This window comes from Castor canadensis, chromosome 15, assembly GCF_047511655.1.
Source record: "Castor canadensis chromosome 15, mCasCan1.hap1v2, whole genome shotgun sequence".
NCBI classification, from domain to species: domain Eukaryota; kingdom Metazoa; phylum Chordata; class Mammalia; order Rodentia; family Castoridae; genus Castor; species Castor canadensis.
In genome coordinates, this window is record NC_133400.1 from 95,139,599 (window position 1) to 95,159,556 (window position 19,958).

At 39.6% G+C, this 19,958-nt stretch overlaps 1 protein-coding gene across 8 annotated transcripts in view; it reads left to right on the forward strand.

Annotated features, from left to right (window-relative positions):
- Dip2c (disco interacting protein 2 homolog C) overlaps nt 1-19,958 on the forward strand; it is a 386,747-nt gene that overhangs the window by 335,380 nt on the left and 31,409 nt on the right. For all 8 annotated transcript variants that reach the window (XM_020160915.2, XM_020160916.2, XM_020160917.2 and 5 more), the window contains 3 exons: nt 2,967-3,097; nt 12,397-12,565; nt 14,621-14,791. In XM_020160915.2, the coding sequence (XP_020016504.1) occupies nt 2,967-3,097; nt 12,397-12,565; nt 14,621-14,791 (471 nt within the window). The remainder of the gene's footprint in view (nt 1-2,966; nt 3,098-12,396; nt 12,566-14,620; nt 14,792-19,958) is intronic.

A 19,958-nucleotide genomic window follows, 5' to 3' on the forward strand; every position in this document is an offset into this window, starting at 1 on the left:
TCATATGTATGACAGCACTCTGGTGACACTCAGACAGAAGCATGTATGCGCTTTTCAGGCATGGTATAAGAGGTACAACTTTCAGTAGTTCATGAGCCCAAGTCATTCTTTACAGGTGTTCCAAAGGTTTTCTGTTTTGTCACAGTCTCACTAGTCCATAATAAACATTGCCTATGTTTGCTTGCTTGCCGGTTCTCAGATCCTCATGCCTGGTTCTACATCTCTGCACACTTCAGTTTCTTGATTTTTTTCACATGGGCTCCATTAAAAACTGTCTGATGCTGCCCAAGGTAGCTGCCGTGATCCTATTTCATGTCCACAAGTGCACTGCTAATATGTCCCTGAGAATTGGGGCTCTCACAGCTCAGATGATGGCAGAGCAATGGCACCCTTTACTTCTCTGTAGCCCCAGGAAGACTTTGCCAGCATCTCTGTCTCTAGGTGATACCAAGGAGTTTGCTTTCTTTACTTCACTCAGTTCTCAGATTCTGTCTTTTAGTAGAATTTGAGATGGTATTTAAGTAAGTTGACTACACTATTAGGTAAAATTAAATGTTGTTTTAAATAATTTTTCAAGCCGGGCGCTGTGGATCACACCTGTAATCCTAGCTACTCAGGAGGCAGAGATCAGGAGGATCGCGGTTCAAAGCCAGCTTGGGCAAATAGTTCTTAAGACCCTATCTCAAAAAAATCCTTCACAAAAAAAAGCAGGGCTGGTGGAGTAGCTCAGGGTGAAGGCCCTGAGCTCAAGTCCTAGTACCACAAAATAATAATAATGATAATAATAATAATAATTTTCAAAAGTTTTTTAAAAAGAAATAAATATCTTCAGAGCAAGGTGAGTTTGTTTGCATAGTACTGAAGTTAGCTTTGAGCCTCTTCTATCGCAGCCAAAAGAGAAACACATACTTTTGATCATTTTCATGGAGTAAGGAAGTGGAAGGTAATCTTGAATCTTGATTCATAAAGATGTTTGTGCACGAAACAGAGATAACGTGATCTACGTTTATTGCTTTCTGGGGATTCCACTTAGTCGCAGTTACCCACCATAGCAAGTCCACAGAGATGAATAATAGACTTTCTCCCAAACTTACTGAAGTTTTTCTTAAGCGCTTGACCATTTAATTTGTTTGACGAATACCTAAAGTAAATACATTATGATGTCAGTTAGTGAAAAACGCTGTGCTTTAAATACCAGAAGCACAGAATAGAGGTTGAATTGCCTGGTGTAGTGTCTGCTCAGAAGGAATTCCTTGCCATCTCCATGGTCTCATGGGTTGCAGAGGTAGCTAATTTTGTCAGAAAGAAATTTTTATTAAGTTTCAACTTTCAACCTCATGTGCAATTGTGCATACCATAAGAGAAGGGTGAGCTTTTTCTCTGTAACGGGTACTGTGGAATGGGTGAGTTCATAAAATACGTGGGTACGTGTTGCACTGTTTAAGTTTTGTAATTTTGTCTGTTGAAAGTCTGATTTTGAACTTTAAAGGCTCCTTATAGATCTTCAATACACATTTGCTTCAATCAGTAAGGAGGAAGTGTGGCTTAAGTGGTAGAGTGCCTGCCTAGTAAGCACAAAGCCCTGAGTTCAAGGAAAAGTATTGCCAAAATAATTTTTAAAAGATCAATGAGAAGATCACACAAAGGACTCCTACAACACCTGTAGTTTACTTTAGATAACCACGGGGTGCTGTGAGCACCCTTTCTCTTTGCTCGCTTTACAAGTTATTCATTTGGTCAGAGCACTGACAGCTCTTGGTTTATCAACCGTGTCTCATTTCCTCCTACATGATAAGGTCAGAGCTGTGCCTCATTCTTTTCTTAAATCCATAGCACCTAGCACAGTACCTGACACAGAGCAAGCACTCAGTATGTCAGTATTTTCCCAATAAGCTGAAAAACTCAGCTTTTCCAGCCACAAATTATACAATACACAGAGCAACAGTGCAGCAAAGACTGGCTGTTGCTGCTGGTCTTGAATGTAGGGGGATTTTGGTTCAAGGAGGCAGGAGATAAGAGGACTGCTTTGTAAATTATTTCCCCTTTCAATACCTACTGTGCTATGAAACAAGCTAAAAAGAGCTATGTAAGTTTTATATCCTGGAAGAATTCTTCATTACCCTGTATGAATTCCTGTGAAGTACCATCGGAACCTCCTCCAGGGCAGAGCGTCTGACAATGATTGGGTAGTTTAAAATGAAAGGATTCTCCACTCAGGGGTTTCCAACTCTGCTGGAGTGATGAATGAATGGGAAAACAGGCATGGGGCTCGATAGTTTATCTCTGTGTGACCTGCTAGTTAAAATGAACTTGTGGCATGTATTTAACCATGGCACTTGGTGCAGTCTTACGTGCTTCTTTTACTTCCCTTTTCCTCTGAGGTTGTTTTGGTAGAAAGTCCCAGTGACTTTGTTAGATACCTTCTGCAGTATAGTAGATTCTTGGTGTCGTGGGTCTGCGGTTCCAAGAAGACCACTATTGGGAAACACCTGTGAATATTCAGGATGCATGTAGCTCAGTGCTGTATGGCAGATCCTTGACTCATTCTTCCCGTAACACTGCCCTACTTCTGCTACAGACAGCTGCCTTTCAACCAGCCTCAGATTTTCACTTTATCACTTCAATTAAGCACATTATGTGATAAAGCCTTTTTGGCTTGAGAGGATTACCATAACTTTTATCTTGCTTTTTGGGAAACATATCCTTTTGGGAAGGCAAATTTTAACATAATTATAAGTAGGGAAACACTCAGCAGGTAGCACAATGATGTCTGATGATAGCAGGACCAAGAGCATTACCACATTAACTGAGCCATGTATTGCATGCAGAATTTAAAATTTTTGTTTTGAAATTCTTTTGATTTAAAAAAAATTACCATACTTGGTCAAAACCACTTATGATAAATCTGAGAATAAGGCAGGCTTACTGTCATCCTCCCTTATCCCCCCACTGTCTCCATCTTACAGATGTCCCACGCAGCCACCAGTGCCTTTTGCCGTTCCATTAAGCTGCAGTGTGAGCTTTACCCCTCTAGAGAAGTGGCCATCTGTTTGGACCCTTACTGTGGACTTGGATTTGTCCTCTGGTGCCTCTGCAGGTAAGATTCCTCTTTAATATCTTTAAAACATAGATTTTTTAAATCATACAACTTCTCTTTTAGATCTTTGACCTTGTCAGGTGGTACTGCCACCACCAGAGGAGGCCTGACCTGCAGCCAATGCCTCGTCTCTGTCTCTCACTGAGGGCCCAGCTCCCAGGTCACAGCAGCACCTGTGGTTGTCCACTTTGCAGCACAGCTCTGTGGAGTTTTGAGGAAACCTACAGAGGGCAACACTGCAGCCTCCAGGGCACTTCGAGGTCTCTGTTGAGGCTCTTATTTCCCACCATCAAAAGAGTCTCAGGCTTGGGGCTAAGGCCCTTAAACCTGGCAGTCATGCTGGCTGGGAATTTTTATTGAATCTGAGGACCCTTTCCACCTTCTCCCTCCTCGTTATTTGGAGGAATGCTGGAGCTGTGGAAGCACCCACAAGTCCTGAGCTCAGCTCTATTTGCTGCTCTCCACCCAACAGCCTGCTCCTGCTGGTGTAGCAAGTGCTCAGCAAACATTTACAGGTGAGGATGAATGGTTCAGTGAGTAGGTGCTCCTTTCTTGGCACTTCATTTCTTTTTATTCATCAATAAAATGTTAGAAATGCAAAAAAAAAAGCCATCAATAATCATAGTCTAATAAAGGGTGATATCAATAAATACCTACTTTTAGCATTTTGGAGTACAGTCTTTCAGAATTTATTGCCTGATATTGCATACTTGTAACATTTTCAAATACATATAACTATATAAAATATACTGAAGTAAACACTAATATCCATGACCCAGCTTCAACTTTTGACCAATTCTGTTTTTTGTTTTTTGGTTTTTTTTTTTTTATTTACTTTTTTGTGGTCCTGAGGTTTGAACTCAGAACTTTGTGCTTGCAAAGCAAGCATTGTACTGCTTGAACCACGCTTCCAGCCCTCTTCCCTCCCCCCCACTTTTTAAATGAAGCATTTTAAATGAAACACAACATGAGATGATTTTACCCATAAATCTTTATGCTTGTATTTTATAAATAAATGTACATTAACATATTTGTAAGATTGAGATGCTATAATAGCTAATTGTTTATAATTTTGTCTTTTTCTTAATGGTCTGTAATGGATATTTTCTGATGTCTTTAAACACTCTTCTAGAACAATTAGTTTTAATGCTTTGTAATATTTAATAGTATTAACTTGTACTAAAGTCTAATCTTGTATTTTTTAAAACACTGGCATTCTAATTAGGACAATTAAACTTTTTGAGAACGCAAGTAGAATTGCATAAATGAAATAGTTAATGACTTTTTGGTGTCAGTCTAAGTGGAGTAGTATTGTAATTTTTTTCCCCTTGGGAAAAAATGCCTGTAGACATCAGTGCCAACTGAGCAGGAGGCAGAGCTTGCTTTGACTGTCCACCTCCATAGGAGGCCTGCATTCATTTGGCAAAGGAGGGACTAGTAAAGCAAAGCCAGCAAATGGGAGACTTGTTGCTCTGAGGCTTACCCAGCTTCATGCCCCACAAAACGCAGAGAAAGAGCTTGTTGAAGGAAAAGTCTGTTCTCAATGCGACTCACTAGTTGCAATGAGGTCTTTAAGGAGTTATCCTTTACTGACCAAACGTCTTCCCTACAAATTCATTCAGAAACTTCAAAATCACAGTGTTCTGTTGACTGCCCCTGTGACAAAAAAACAAACACAGAATGGCTGTAAACCTCTTCATTTTCTAAAATACTGTACAAACAGATTCCATAGAGCTTGCTTTATACAAAACAAAACAAATAGCCTTGGGTCTTATGTGCACAACCACTAATATGAAAGTCTCATGCATGTCAGCAGGTCTGATAGTAGGGCGAGGCAGAAGACACTGAGGGTGTAAAATTTAAGGTGGGTTCACTCTGGAGACTGTGCTGGGAAGTGTACAGGGAGGGCATGGGGGTGGGCATCAAAGTGGTGTAACAGCTCACTGTGGATATGAGGGCCCAGGCAGGAGAAGACCATCACACAGAAATGTGGCCAGCCTGGGGTGTAGGAGCTAGGCAAGGGGAGGAAGCAGCAGTGGAGGGAGATTGCTTTCTGCAGAGGAATAATGGTGCAGGATTCCTTTGTGTTGGCAAAGAGCATTAGAAACACAATGTACTCTTAACTCTGAGATGTTGGGTTGGAATTAGGTATATTTGTGAGAACATAGGCTTTTCAGCATACATTGATACATTTAGAAATACAGATGTAAATGTGCTCTGTACGTATGATGGTTGAAATTAATACATCTCCATACATTCCCTAGTTCTGTGCATGAAAGGAGCTGGGAGCAGCCACACCCCAGAAGCAGTGAGTCCACATAGCAACTGTATCATGGCTACTAAACACTCTTTTCCTCTAAAATGGACTTGGGCTCCTTCAGTAAGTAGCTAACTTTCAGGGCTGGGACAAGATGTACAAAATGACCCTGAAATGTATTTTGAACTAGAAAGTAAGGAAATGCTCTAATACTAGGGCCATGTGAAACAGAAGAGCCTATTTAAAGAGAGCCAGTTGGGAACAAGCTATGCATCAAACTAACAGTTACCACTTATTGAACCATTTTGAATCGAAGAAGAAGTTATCCAGCTTTTCAGCTATAAATAGATGAGCAATTGAAATCCTGATGAGGAGCAAGGATTTGTAAAGTAGCCATCCACAAAATAATTATTAATTACGAAGGGAAACTTCACAGTGGAGAAGCTGGAGCAGAGTGGTCAGAATGGTGGCGACAACAGTGGTGGGTGAAGTCCTGAACCACCCTTTGGCTGGATGGGGAGAATGGTTTCCCTCCTACTGTGACACTGCCAGGGATGCTCAACTGGATCTCCTCATGGGGAAACATCAGACACCAAAGCCCAGGGCACACCTCCTGAGTGCCTGTAATCTTCGCAGATGTAGCTGGCGAAACTTGAATAAGGTCTGAACTGGGATGGAAGAAGTGTATCCATTTTCACATTTTGATGGCTTAGTTGGTTTATGGAGGAAAATACACTTGTTTGTTGGAAATACTCCCTCAAGTATTTGGGGTTGATGGGACATCCAGTTGGTGACTCACCATCAAACAATTCAAGAGCAAAAAAGGTTATTTCGTCTGTACTGCCATCTTGTCTTTTGTTTTGTGGTTGTTTGAAAGTAAAAAATAATGTACGTTGTTTTTTATATTCATCCTAAAGCTACCTTCAATCAAAATAGATTTTTTTATCTGAGAAGCATTGACATAATGGAATTGTTTCAAAACACTTTCTAAATCATATGTATTTTTAACAAGTATATCATCAGGTGGGCAGCAAAGGCTCACACCAGTATTCCTAGCTACTTAGGAGGCAGAGATCAGGAGGATTGTGGTTTGAAGCCAGCCGAGGCAAATAGTTCTCGAGCCCCTATCTCAAAAAAAAAAAAAAAAAAATCACAAAAGGGGATTGGGCTGGTAGAGTGGCTCAAGGTGTAGGCCCTGAGTTCAAACTCCAGTATTGCCAAAAAAAATAAAAATTAAAAAAAGGTATCATCAAAGGCTCAGTGATTTAGCCTAGTGGTGGAGCACTTGCATAGTATGAGCAAGGCCCTGGGTTTGATCCCTACTGAAAAAATATATATATCAGGTAGCACATATTCATGGATTAGAAGATTTAATGTTATTAAGATTATCAGTTCTCCCCAAGTTAGTCTACAGATGCAATGTAATCCCTGTCAAAGCCTCAGCAAAAATTTTTTTGCAAATATTAACAAGATAATTGTAAAAAGAATACCGAAGACCCAGCATAGCCAGAATGGTTTGGAAATAACAAGGCTGGAGTACTCAGACTGCCACTTCCTGTCTTCAAACATTACCACAAAGCCACAGTAACCAAGATGATGTGGTGCTGGTATCGAGATAAATGGACGCAAAGAGAGAGGTATTAGCAAAACAGAATGAAGAGTCCAGAAATAAACCCTTGTATTTATCATCAGTTGGTTTTTTATTTTGTTTGGTTTGGTTTGGTTTTTTAACCAAAGGTACCAAAGCAATTAAATGGGGGAAAAGATAGCCTTTTTAACAAATGATTCTTGGAAAATTGAAAAAACACAGGAAAACAGATAAACTTTCACTTTACATCATATGCCTAAATTAATTCAAGTGGATCAGAACTCTTAAGATAAAAGCAAAAATTATAAAAATTTTAGAAGAAAACACGGGATTAAATCTTCACAGTCTTGAATTAAACAGAAAATTCTTAGATACTTCACCAAAGACATAATACATAAAGGAGATATTGATAAACTGGACCTCAACAAAATTAAAAGCCTTAGTATATCAGAAGATATGACTAAGAAGATGAAAAGCCAAGCTACATCACAAATCATATGTCTGGTACAATGTTTAGCCAGCTATGTGATGAACTCTTAAAACTTGGAAGTAAGACAAGTGACATACCTGACTATCTCCCCTAAAAAACACCTAGCAGCCAGTCAATAAGTACATAAGAAGATGTCTAGCATTAATTAGGGAAATACAAATTAAAACCACAGTAAGATACACTTCACACCCACTAGAGCAGACATAAACCAAAAAAGTCAGAAAAGAATAGAGTTGGAGAACTCATTTTTTTCTTATTTCATACTTATGCTACAAAGCATAACTAGCCACTATTGTGGAAAAGCTGGATTTTTTTGCACATTGTTGATAGGAACATAAAATGGGGAAACCACAGTTTGGCCCAATTTAAATATTAAGCGTAAGTATACCATGTGACCCAGCAGTTCCATTCCTATGTATCTAAGAGATAGGAACACATGTTTGCACAAGAACTTCATAGAATTGTTCACAAGAGGCTCAGTCAAAACCAGTAAGTGGGGAGGGGAAGGAAACAACCCAAATGGGCGAATGGACAAGATTTGACATAGCTGGACAGTGGAATACGGTGTAGATGACCTTCAAATCATTGCACTCAGTTAAAGAAGACAGAATCAAAAGGCCGTGTATATGTAACATGGTTATATCACACGAAATATGTAGGAAAGGCATATTTGTAGAGATAGAAAGTAGAATGATGATTTTAAAGTTAGAGTTGGAAATGACTTTGCCACAAATGGACACAGAGCCTACTTTAGGGTGATGGCTGTTAGACAGTAGCACCTGGGTGGTAATGACACGTCTGTGCAAGTTTACTCATGTGGACATTTAGATTATGTGCAAAAATATCTTTTTGATCAACTTGATCATTTTAATTTTTTATGTTTTTTTCTTTTTTTATTGTGCTGGGTGGGGGGTACATTGTGGCACTTCCAAAAGTTCTTACAATATACCAAATATATCATACTTGAATTCACCCCACCACCATTCTCCTTTATCTCCCCTCCCCCATTCCTAGAGTAGTTTCAACAGATCCCATTTTTCCATTTACATACATGTGTACACTGTATAAATATTCACCCTCCTACACTCTGTCTCCACATCCTCCCCCTCCCACCTCTACCACCCCCCCCCAGGTAATGTGTTCATTTTAAAATTAAAATCTAAATTAGAATAGCCCAAGTTCCAGGAATTCTTAGAAAATCATTTCTTAAGACCAGGTATCCTGCTCTTTAGTAGATTTGTCCATAGGGATGTGTATCATCAGTGCCAAAAAATCAGAATTAGCTAATAAGTGCAACAGTTAGTCAGCACTTGTTGAACTGAGCAAGGAAAGGCAAATAGAAAATTCATGAGTCAGGTTTTCTGTTTATCTTCTGTTGTAAGGATCAATTAACTTTCCCTTTTCACTTGTTCAGGATGTAAGGATAGAGGCGAAACTATATTTAATTTTCACAAACTTTTCTGGCCCTGAATTCATATTACCAGCCTAACCCTCTTGGGTGCTAACAGTTCTATTCAAGCAAATAGTAATGCTGTTGTATATTGTTGTGAATGCTGCAAATGGGTTATTTGTATTTAACTTCCTTCATTTTGAGTCTTTTTATGACAGGGTTTGCAAGGTAAAATTTTGAGAACAATAGGGAAATGATAAGATTGGAAAAATCAAGGGAGAAATCACCATAAGCTTTTATTCCCGAAGACAGTGGGCTCAGATACCTTTAGCATGTTCAGTGGCAATGAAGATGTTTGTCCTTACTATGAAAGAGTAGCTGCTTAAGTTTCAGCTGTATTTCAAAAAGAAAAAAGTATAAGAACATCTCATTAAGGTAGTACTGTCAACCTGATTCATGAATGTGTGGAATAACACTTGATGTTCACAGAGACACTGTGTTCCTTTGCTTCCCAGAATGCAAAGGCATATAATGTCTCCTGGCAAGTAATCATGATGTATAGGATACGTGATGTGCAGCCTTGTTATATCTTGGGCTGTTCCCTGGCATATGACCCCATGTTTGGCCCTGAGATTGTTTTTAATACCCATACAGCCGAGGCAACTTTTCCATTTCTTTCTATTCCTACTCAGTGCTGCCTTGAGACTTCTAATTGGAGGCAACACATTAGCTAATAAGGAAGCATCCAATCCAAAGTCACCCCTATTAAAAGAGCTTAGGCTGACTCTGTGGTGCTGTGCTGTAAGTGCCAGTAAGCAAGACTGAGGAACACTGGCCTACAAGTCGCCCAATGAAACATGAAGCTTCAGTGAAATCAGTCCAAATGGATAACTCCTTCTGCTTGTGAGCACTATGAGAGAGGCTGCCCCTCTCTTGGGAAGAGGCTGGGATGAGACCTAATGGGTCTCAGGAAGGGATGGGAGAGCTGTGTGTCTGTCTTCGCTGTGGTGGGCAAATCTCTAAAGATGGTGCACACATCCCTGCATGTGGATGTGAGGGCGAGGCACAGATGTCCCCCTTAAGAAGTCTCTTGCTAGAGACGTGTGATTTGCTTTCAGACCCTAAGGTGTATCCTGGATGGTTATTTGAGAAATCATGTGGTATGCTTCAGAATAAAGCAAGCATAGGAAACATTGCAGAGGTCATCTTGTGCCGGCTTTTAGAACGAGAGCGAAATGAGCACAAAGAACCTTAGTTCTGGGTGAAAGAACATACCATAAAAGTTTGAGTTCACAGACTTCAAGAGCAAGACTAACTTCATAGAGAAATTTTGTTTCATAGAAAGTTAACTTGTAATTAGTAGTTTTTTGGATAGTGTGTAACTCTGCTTTGTTCACATGTATTTCTATAATGTTATTTGAACTCTGCTGATTAGCCTTAATGTGAAGTCACTTTTAATGACCTAAATTAATTTCCCAAGGACAAATTTGTAAAAATTTGTAAGAATTTTGGATGTTATAATTATTGAAATGGGATTTTACTGATTATGATATAATAAAAATAACTTGTACATTTCCACAGGGAAAGCAAATGAAAAGCATATGAAATAACCTTTCATACCTGCTACCATAGCTGTATAAATTTTAAAAAACCAGGAAATAGCAAGTGCTGGTGAGGATGTGGAGAAATCAGAATTTTGTACTTTGCTAATATGAATGTAATATAGTGCAGCTGCTCTAGAATTTGGTTTGAGGATTCCCCAAAAAGCTAAACACAGAATTACCATATAATCCAGCAATTATATTCCTAGGTATAAGTCCAAAAGAATTGAAAACAGGGACTCAGACAGATACTGGTATAACACTGTTCATTTCAGCATTAGTCACAGTATCCAAAAGGTAGAAACCAATAAAGTACTGTCCACTGGAGGAGTGGTTAAACAAAATGTGGTTATACACATCCAATTATATATAAAGGGAAGGAAAATCTGTCACATGCTTCAATGTGGATGAAGTGAAATAAGCCACAGAGAAGACAAACTGTATCACTCTCCCTGTGTGAGGGATCTGGAATGAGCAAATTAACAAAGTCAATTAGCAGACACCAGGGCCTGTGGGAGGAAAGAATAGGAGTTTGCTTAATGGAACAAAGTTTCAGTTTGAGGTGAAGAAAAAGTAATAGATATAGATAAGGTAATGGATACACACCATTGTAAATATAATTAATGTCACTGGAGTATATATTGAGAAATTGTTAAAGTGAAAAATTGTATGTTTTACCAGGACAGAATTTTTTAAAGCAAAAACCAAAGTAGGAAATTAATAGCAGAATACTAATTTAAAGCCTGATGTTCCTGCTATTATGAGCCTAACCTCCCAGTTCTCAAATGATTCAGTGCTTGGAAAAGGCCACAGGCCAGGCCAATCTTTGCTATATTTCCTGTTTACAAAAATAAATGAAGTTTTGGAATAGAAAAACAAAGAAAATGTTCCACGATGTCCTTTGTCACATTCTGTGAAGAGTGGTGTTCCATGAGAAGGGTCCTGTCTGAAGTAGATTTGGGGACACACTTAATTCCCTTGCATTTGTTTAACCAGTTGGATCCTCTTACAAGTGATTCTGAAAAAGTTTAAGTGAGATCACCCACATTAAACAAATGGTTTTTAATATACTATAATCTAGCTGTCTTCTATAGCTAGAAAATACCTTTTATTTATGTTTTACATTACTTATCTGGGATACTTATTATAACTAATAGTATTTACTAATATTTGTTATAGTAATAAAAAACATTAAAAAAGCACTTTTGGTTTTGGAAAATACTTTATTGTTTAAAATCAACACCCCATCAAACAAATTAAAATAAGTGTAATTTTCCCTCATTTCTCTAAATGTGCTATTTCATATGAAGCTAAAATTAAAGAATGACTAATTTCCCAGTTCTTCTCATGGGTGATTTGTGTAGACTATTTTATAGTACAAACAAAACTTAACAGGACTGAGTGACTTCTTTTAATTGCCGTAATTCTCTTTCTTTTGCTCTGCATGAAGATTTTGTAAACCAGCAGTAGGCATACATTTCTCTTAAATGGACACTTGGCAAAATTTTAGGCTCTGTGGTCTGTATCCCAAACCTTAGCTCAAAGCTGCTGGAGACATTGTTTAAACAAATGAGTGATGGCTTTGTTCCAGAAAAAGTGTGTTTACTAAAACAGACAGCACCTATGGTTTGCCAACTCCAGACTTTTTACCAAAATGTGGTATCTGTGTTTTCTGCTATGAAAGAGAGTCATGTTTATTAACATAGCAGTGCTGAGAGAAACCTAACAGCGTCAGCCTTCAGACGTTTTAAATGAGTGTTCAAAATGGTAATTACTTACTGTAGTTCTTTTGTCCCTTTCAGTATGTCTTCAAAAACATGATTTCCCTTCCTGGAGTTGGTTTTACAATCCCTGTCTTCTGCATGGAAAAAGGGGCTTGTTGGAAGTCGCCCCATTTCTCAGAGGTGAATGCTGCTCTAAATTCCTTCTCCTTAGTGAGCACCATACCCTGATGGCCTTTTCTGTCCCTGCAGTGTGTACTCCGGGCACCAGTCCATTCTCATCCCACCTTCCGAGCTGGAGACCAACCCTGCCCTGTGGCTTCTGGCTGTGAGTCAGTATAAGGTCCGGGACACATTCTGTTCCTACTCGGTGATGGAGCTTTGTACCAAGGGGCTGGGCTCACAAACAGAATCCCTCAAGGTAAGCAATGCAGCTCCTGTCCACAGTGCTCCTGAGCCCACAGGGCACTCTGTGCCCAATGGGTGAGGTCAAGACAGGAGGGTCCCTCAAATGAACCAAGATGTGATCTGCCCCCTAAGACTTACACATTGCTTTGGGTGAAAAGGGTTTTGTTTTTTGTTTTGTACCATGAATAGTTCCCCACTGCCTCAAGTAGTAATGAGCAAGAGTATAAAATACTTTATTGTCTTAAATTCCACTAAGTCTACTTGAAAGATCCTAAGTTGTCTCTTTGTGAGTAAGTTTTTCACTGAACTTAACTGTTTGATATTGATATTTAAGTAGCATTCATCTTTATTTTCCTGGAAGACACTAGTTTGAAGGTCTAGACTCTAACAAGAATTCATTTAATAATTAAGTGAACAGTGGTTTTTTTTCAATAGAATAATATCTCTCCATTTAAACCAAGGACATCCTGATAAACATATTTTCATGGCAAATTAAGTAGTCCTTAGTTCCAGGTAACAGGGAGGGGATAAGTCATGGCCTCTTTTGGTTATATTTCAACTACTGTTTTAGTAGTTTGTATGCCTTTGTGTCTATCCAAATTGTGGTTGTGTTTGTGTGTGAATATGCATATCTAAATAGTGAAGTGGCTTGTCCATCTCTGATTTTCCTATTCAGGCGTAATGCATTATGGTAGAACAAGGAAACAAACTACATGTGCTTGATATTACACTATATAAGTGAGTGTGTAATTATTTGAAGTTGTGTCTTTCCATGGGTGGGGAAGAACTGTGGAGCATAATCATGACCCATGTGCATCCGTAATGCATTACAAAATGATCAAATACATTTCATCATCTACGCACTTACATATTCCTCTGATCCTTACCGGAGGTTTGTGAAATGGAAACCATTATAGTCTCCATTTTAAAGATGAGAAGCTTAAGTTCAAGGAAACTGTGCAACCTTTCCATATCTTCCTACACTTGATAAACTTGGAGCTCCAGAGTCTGTCGCAGAGCCCATGCTGCACTGTCTGTCATTCACACAGATAAATACATAATTGGAATTGCCCGTATTCAAGTTTTTTCTGTGTAACTATGTGTGCAATCACACTAGATATCAAATTTTGATGTCAAGATTATCTTGAGGGCAGGGGTGTGGCTCCGTGGTGGTGCACAGGCTTAGCATTCATAAGGTCTTGAATCAGTCCCTAGCCCCACAATTTAAGACACACACACACACACACACACACACATCAGAATTGTGTCTCTTCCTCATTCAGGATCCTGGCCAGTCATCTCTACTGAAAATACTTGGAAGAATGCTTGAGGGACCTGATGGTTTGATTTAGATCGTCCCCTACAGCTGTGGTTCCACATAAGATACCACTGTTCACTGGCCGCCACACTCAGGGGCACGTCCATCACTCACCTATTCATGCTCTGCTCGGCTCCACCTTTCACCACTGAGAGTGTTGGCTCTCAGTTCATTGATTTCCTCCTGTGGTTCTCACTGCTTTGCTCAGCTGACTGCCTTCAGTGCCGAAACTGAGAAGTGCTCAATGATTCCTACCATAGAAGCTGAGGTGAACTCGATACTGAGTTTATTTACAGGTGGCCTTTTAAGTCTCATGGGATGTAAGTGGAGAGCCGCCATTATGAAGTTGTCTAAACGTTTTAGTTTTGCATTTCTATACTTAAACACGTAGGTCTTCTTGTTTCTCAGTGGTGTTCGTTCTTATTTGTCAGGGCTTGTAAGAATGAACACACATGCTTCTCCTTTCCAAAATACTGTCTTTCTGTGCAGGGAGTTGCTTTTGCTCAACATAAGCCCTGCTATTGTTTGACATATGTTTGCAGTATTAGCTTTCATATTTTGAATATCTGTGGCAGTTTTTAACCAGCATCCTGGAATGGCTTAGTTAATGACGTGGTTGTGGATAGCTCTAGAAATGAAGAGTCCTGTTGAGTTGTCCATTGTTCCTATGGGGTTCTGGATGAAGGGTATCCAGGTTACCCACAGTGAGCACATTGCAGGCTGACTTAGTATCACTGTCCTTATTTGTAGGCACGAGGACTGGATTTGTCCCGAGTAAGGACCTGTGTGGTTGTTGCAGAAGAACGTCCCCGAATCGCCCTCACACAGTCTTTCTCAAAGCTGTTTAAAGACCTGGGCCTCCACCCACGGGCTGTCAGCACCTCATTTGGCTGTAGAGTGAACCTGGCAATTTGCTTGCAGGTGAGTTTTATCAGAAGCAGTCAGTGCTGAGTCCAGAGCAAGTACTTTAAATGACAGGTATCGGGTGCAGACCTGCTCAACGTATTTTCCTTGGCTAATGCTTAGATTTAGAAGCATTCCTTTTAGTCAGATGTATATGATTGGTGCACACTTGTTTCTTCTTTTTTAATTGGAGTCTACATTTGTATCCGTTATTCATAACTAGCTGTTTTGTCCTGGGACATTTTAACTTTGTAACAGGAGTAGCACTTTGCCCAGACTTCATCTCTCAGACTTTGTAAAAGATTATTTGCTAGAAAAACATCTACTTAGTCTCATGCATGTAGACAGTAGTTTCTAGAGAGAGAATTTCATTTGTTAAGCAGATTGGGGTATTTACTGTAATGGCAAAAGAAATAGCAAAGCAGTATTTCTGTGCAATAAGGATGAGTGAGGCAGCTCTCAAAAGGTAGCTGTGCAGTAACCATAGAAAAGAAAGCTTGTCTTTTTTTTCTTTCTCTTCATCAATCCACTTCTTAACCATCTTTACTATTTCTGTTCTTTTTTTTTTTTTTTTTGAACTAACACCTTTCTAGGTGGGGGGGGGGTGTCATTATGCCAGATTAAGATTGTCGAAAGGCAAGGAGGAGCACCCTCTGCAGAGAGCAGCTTTTTCCTTGCACACACCTAGCAGAATAAAAACTCCTCACAGCAGAGGTTGCAAGACAGACAGTTGATCAGCACCAACCCACCAGCTCCCTGACCACCCCTGTCCCTTCCCAAAGGTGACTTCTCTAGACTGTGACTTGGGTGACCCTCAGAACGTTCTTGCTCTACTTCTATTTGGCCCATTTTTGGTGTTTGGACTCAGTCATTATTAGAGAGAACAGACACATACATGCATGCCAATAGCCTTTGAGGAGATCACAGCAGAAAAATAGTTACTGAAAGATTTTTTTTAATTCTCAGTTCTTCTCTCTTCCTTCTTTTTGAATTAGCTCTATTTTTAACACATTACGCACTACTAAACTACTACTAAACCTCATCTCTGTGGTTGAAGTAGTTCCCATTCTAAGAGGCAGTCTAAAGAACTGAGTTTATCTCACCACCAGTTCTTTTATTTTTTTAAAAAACACTTTATTAGCATGCATTAGTTGTGACATACTATTACAACTATACATACTATTACAAACCCCAGTACCATAAAAAAGAAGAATGAAGTATGTGTGTAGGTCTTTGCCATAGAAAGTGTGAGCTCCATCAAGACTGCATCCTCAATAGCTGATCCCTGGCAGATATTTAATAAAGTTCTGAATTCTTAATTAGAGACAGCAACATATTCTTTTACAGAAAGAATCCTATCAATGTGACCACTAAGCCAGAAGTTAATATTGCTAGCAGGGATCACAGTCTTATTTTGCAATCTCATCAGTATCTCTTGACATTTTTATGTATTTTCTGCTTTTTTTCTACTTTTCTTTATCCTCAACTAATTTTCAGGCACCTTTTCCAAATGGTTAGTGTTAAGTTGGGAATATCAGAGTGTCTGGTAGTAGAGATAAATTAGCTACATGAAATACATTCATACAGAGGGAAGTGGCTAGCATCCTTACTGTGGCATTGGGAGCAGATCTGCTTCATAATTAAGAAGCTTTCTGAAAGATAACTGCATGTAAGTCACATGCACACCGATGCTCATGCAGCTCAGAAGGGTCAGCCAGCCAGCCACGTCAGCCTCCTGTCAGCCTAGGTGAGACTTACCGCGAACAAACTTAGGCAGAGTTCTTGGCTCTTGCCACCCATTTCTCAGTGACACGGACAGTAAATGTATGGACTGTAACATGCTTACTGAGAAGGGTAAAGGGGAAACAGGTGGCATGGTCAGGGCAGCAGTTTTTGGTGGATGACCACAGGAGTCCCTGCGTTGTCACTGCAGCAGGTGCCACATGCAGAGTGACAGAGCTGCAAAGATGCAGGCGAAGGCAACAGGCAGTACACACATCTGACGCAGGCTGCTCCCTGGGAACATTTATTTTTTATTAACTTTTGCAAAAGTTAAAAAACATAGGACATTGCTATTGAGGAAGCAGAGCAGATGTAAGTCAAGGTCTAGATGGCAGAAATGCCCTCTCTCTAGTTCCTCCTATTTCTATAGAGCCTGACACAGAATAAATGTGAAATAAGGAGTAAGGAAAATTGCCTGAAGTATTTGAGTTTTAGATAACTTGGTTTCTTTTTTAACCAAAAGAATATTTATTTTAGAAAACAAAATCAGGAAATACAAAGTAGCTGATAAAGAAGTAATTAATGCACATAAATCCATCTTCCCAGAGATAGTTACCACTTATCTCTTGATATATAAAATTATAAGTAAAAAACTAATGCATTTTCTAAGTTTCAAACTCTCTGTCTAAATATTTAAAGGCACCAGAAAATGCGTAGTTTTCCCTGTGGAGGACCAGAATCACCAATACACATGAATCAGTGGGACTCTGTTTTCAGGGATGCCTGTTTCTGACAGTGTGGATTTCTCCATCACACTGTTGGCCATCCACATCCAGTAGACCTCCCACGTGACTGTGAGCATTCAGTAGAGACTCCCACGTAGAACAAGAAGAGAGTTTCTCTCTCAAGTGGAAACAGTCTCATCCGCGTGTCTCAGGGCAGGCAAAGTGTGTTCTTTGGACAATGTTCTGTAGAATTACGGTGCTGCTTTCTAAAGGGCAGCCTGGCCTTTGGGGAAGCTGCTCTGCAGCTCATAAGCTTTCTTGTTTTACTGCAAAACATAAAGACCTTGAGAGTGCTAATGTGCAGCTTTTAATCCTCCAGAGAGAAATTGTATGCAGTTTTACCAGTACTGACTGAACACTGTTATAGATAAATTAGGAGTTTGTTTCCGCCAGTGGCACGCTGCTCCTTTCCCCATTCAGCCTCAAGTGCCTCTTTTCACTTTGAGAGTCCCATGCTAACCCACTTTTTCTGTCACGTAACCAGCCATGCCTTTGCTTCCTGGCACCCTGGCTCATGCTGCTCTCTGCTGGAAATGGACTTTCTAGCATCCTCATGTGGCAGAGGCAGTGTCTCCCTTCTGTTCCCCCCAAAGCCTTTTCAGAGCCCCCCACCCCTGGCTATAAGGATCTTCCTTCCTCTGAGTCCTATGCCTCTCCATCCTCTCCCTTGTCATAGAATTGCTTATATCAGTGTCTGTCTCTTCCACTCCACAAGCAGCCATGTTAGAGAGCACAGTTTCACTAAGGACATTCCTCGGAGCCCAGCACTCTCGCTCATGCTCCTGCAGTCACTTCTGGGTTTGAGTATGGTTCACAGAGTACTGAAATCGGATTCCTTTAACCACCAATCTTAGGCATACAAGTCACATTCGATCAGTGAAATGAATACTTACTTGATGAGAGTCTAGTGTCCTTTGTAAAAAGTATATGGCACTCCTGATGTTCTCTGAAATGAACTCATCTCGAACTTTCTTCACCAAATAAAAGCCACGTTGTCATTTGTCAGTCTTCCTTGCAAGTGATAATCATGGGTTTACCGCTTCTCAGGCATCCAAACAGGGAGCCCAGCCTAGTCCAGAAAAAGGACATTCACACTTAAAAGCAAGCTAACAAACAAAAACCCAATATATTCTTTAACCAGTGCATTTGCCCTTTGATACAGACAGCATCTAGTTAGTTCTCTGATATTCATGAAGGGTGAAGTTTTGTCATTTCATGTTAAGAGGAGAGAAAGTAAAACCCAAAGAAGTTAAGTGAACTTTTCTAATTGTCAAAGCTATGAAGTAAAATCAGAAAGAAATCTAGACATATGAGCCATTTATTATTTTTAGGAATGACATCTCATAGACTCTTTAGCAATAACATGACTTAATTTCAATTTGTTGAACTTATGATTAAAATGGACATTGGAAAGATCAAATTTTGACTTCTGGGTCTAATTAACTTTAACATAAAATTTTCCTTAGTACTATTAAATAGTGTCACTTGTTACTAACCTCTGTTGGAAAAGGCATTCCCCACAGCCACAATTAATCTTTAAAGCTAGAAAGTCTTTGGCTGCATTAGACATGTAACAGAAAAATTGACATACTCTTTCCAGCAGAGGAAGGGAAAGAAAAAATGAGGTCTTCCATTTTCCAAAAGAGAGCTTAGTTATATCTAACAAGAAAGTAGAAACTTTGATATTTGTTATACAGAAAAATAATGATTAATTTACGATGAGAGCTTTACGATAAATAATTTCATGGAACTAAATCAATTGTACCAGTTCTAGTCAATCTTAAATCTTGAAACTCACACAACCAAAGAGAAATCCAACCATCCTGGGGATAGTAGAAACAAAATGGTAGTCTTAGAAAGATATCAATCTTAAGAAGCTCTCAGAGCCAGTAGTTACAATAAGACGTCTGTTTCCCTGAGCTCAGTTCACTAGTTTTCTCCTACACTGCTCTTAGATGAGGGGCACAAAATAAATAAGGTGCTATCAGGGTTTTGTAAGCTCCAGAGAATTTGTCACATTCAGTTGAAACTTTTACATCTTCTTCTACTGATCTATGTTGTTCCAGATAATGAAAACTGATATTTGAAATTATAGAACCTCAGTTACCCAGTGTATCAGTTAGCATTCTCATTTGTAAGCAATAGAAACCTCCCCTAGCAATTTAAATAAAAAAGAATTAGTAGACAGCCATGGGTATGCTCTCCAAATCACGAAGGGAGCTCTAGGGCCTATTTCAGGGCTGAGCAGCCAGGAGCAGCTTGCCACTGTGTCCTTATGAGAAAGGGACACCACACTTTCAGGTCTGCACGACTGAGCTGGCTTCTGGCCCCAAGACTGCCTCTACTTGCACGGCTTCCCCTGTACCTCCAACTTGTTCAGACACCCTCACTGTGGAATGTGAGCCCTCTCCCATTTCTTCCTGCTATGGTTTGCTTATCTACCCCAACCTAGCTTTCACTTAGGGAGCAAAATGGAAAAGTTCCTAAATACAGAAAAAGAGTCAGATTCTTGTTGACCAAAAAAGGATTCCTAATGATTCCTTTAACCATCTCTTTAGCTGCCCAACATCAATACATACTCCCTTTCTTACCCATCTCCCCACCCCATACCCCCCAAAAAAGTCATAATGCAGCTTTTATGAACTTAACTGTCCAAAAGAGAAACAATCCAAGGTTTC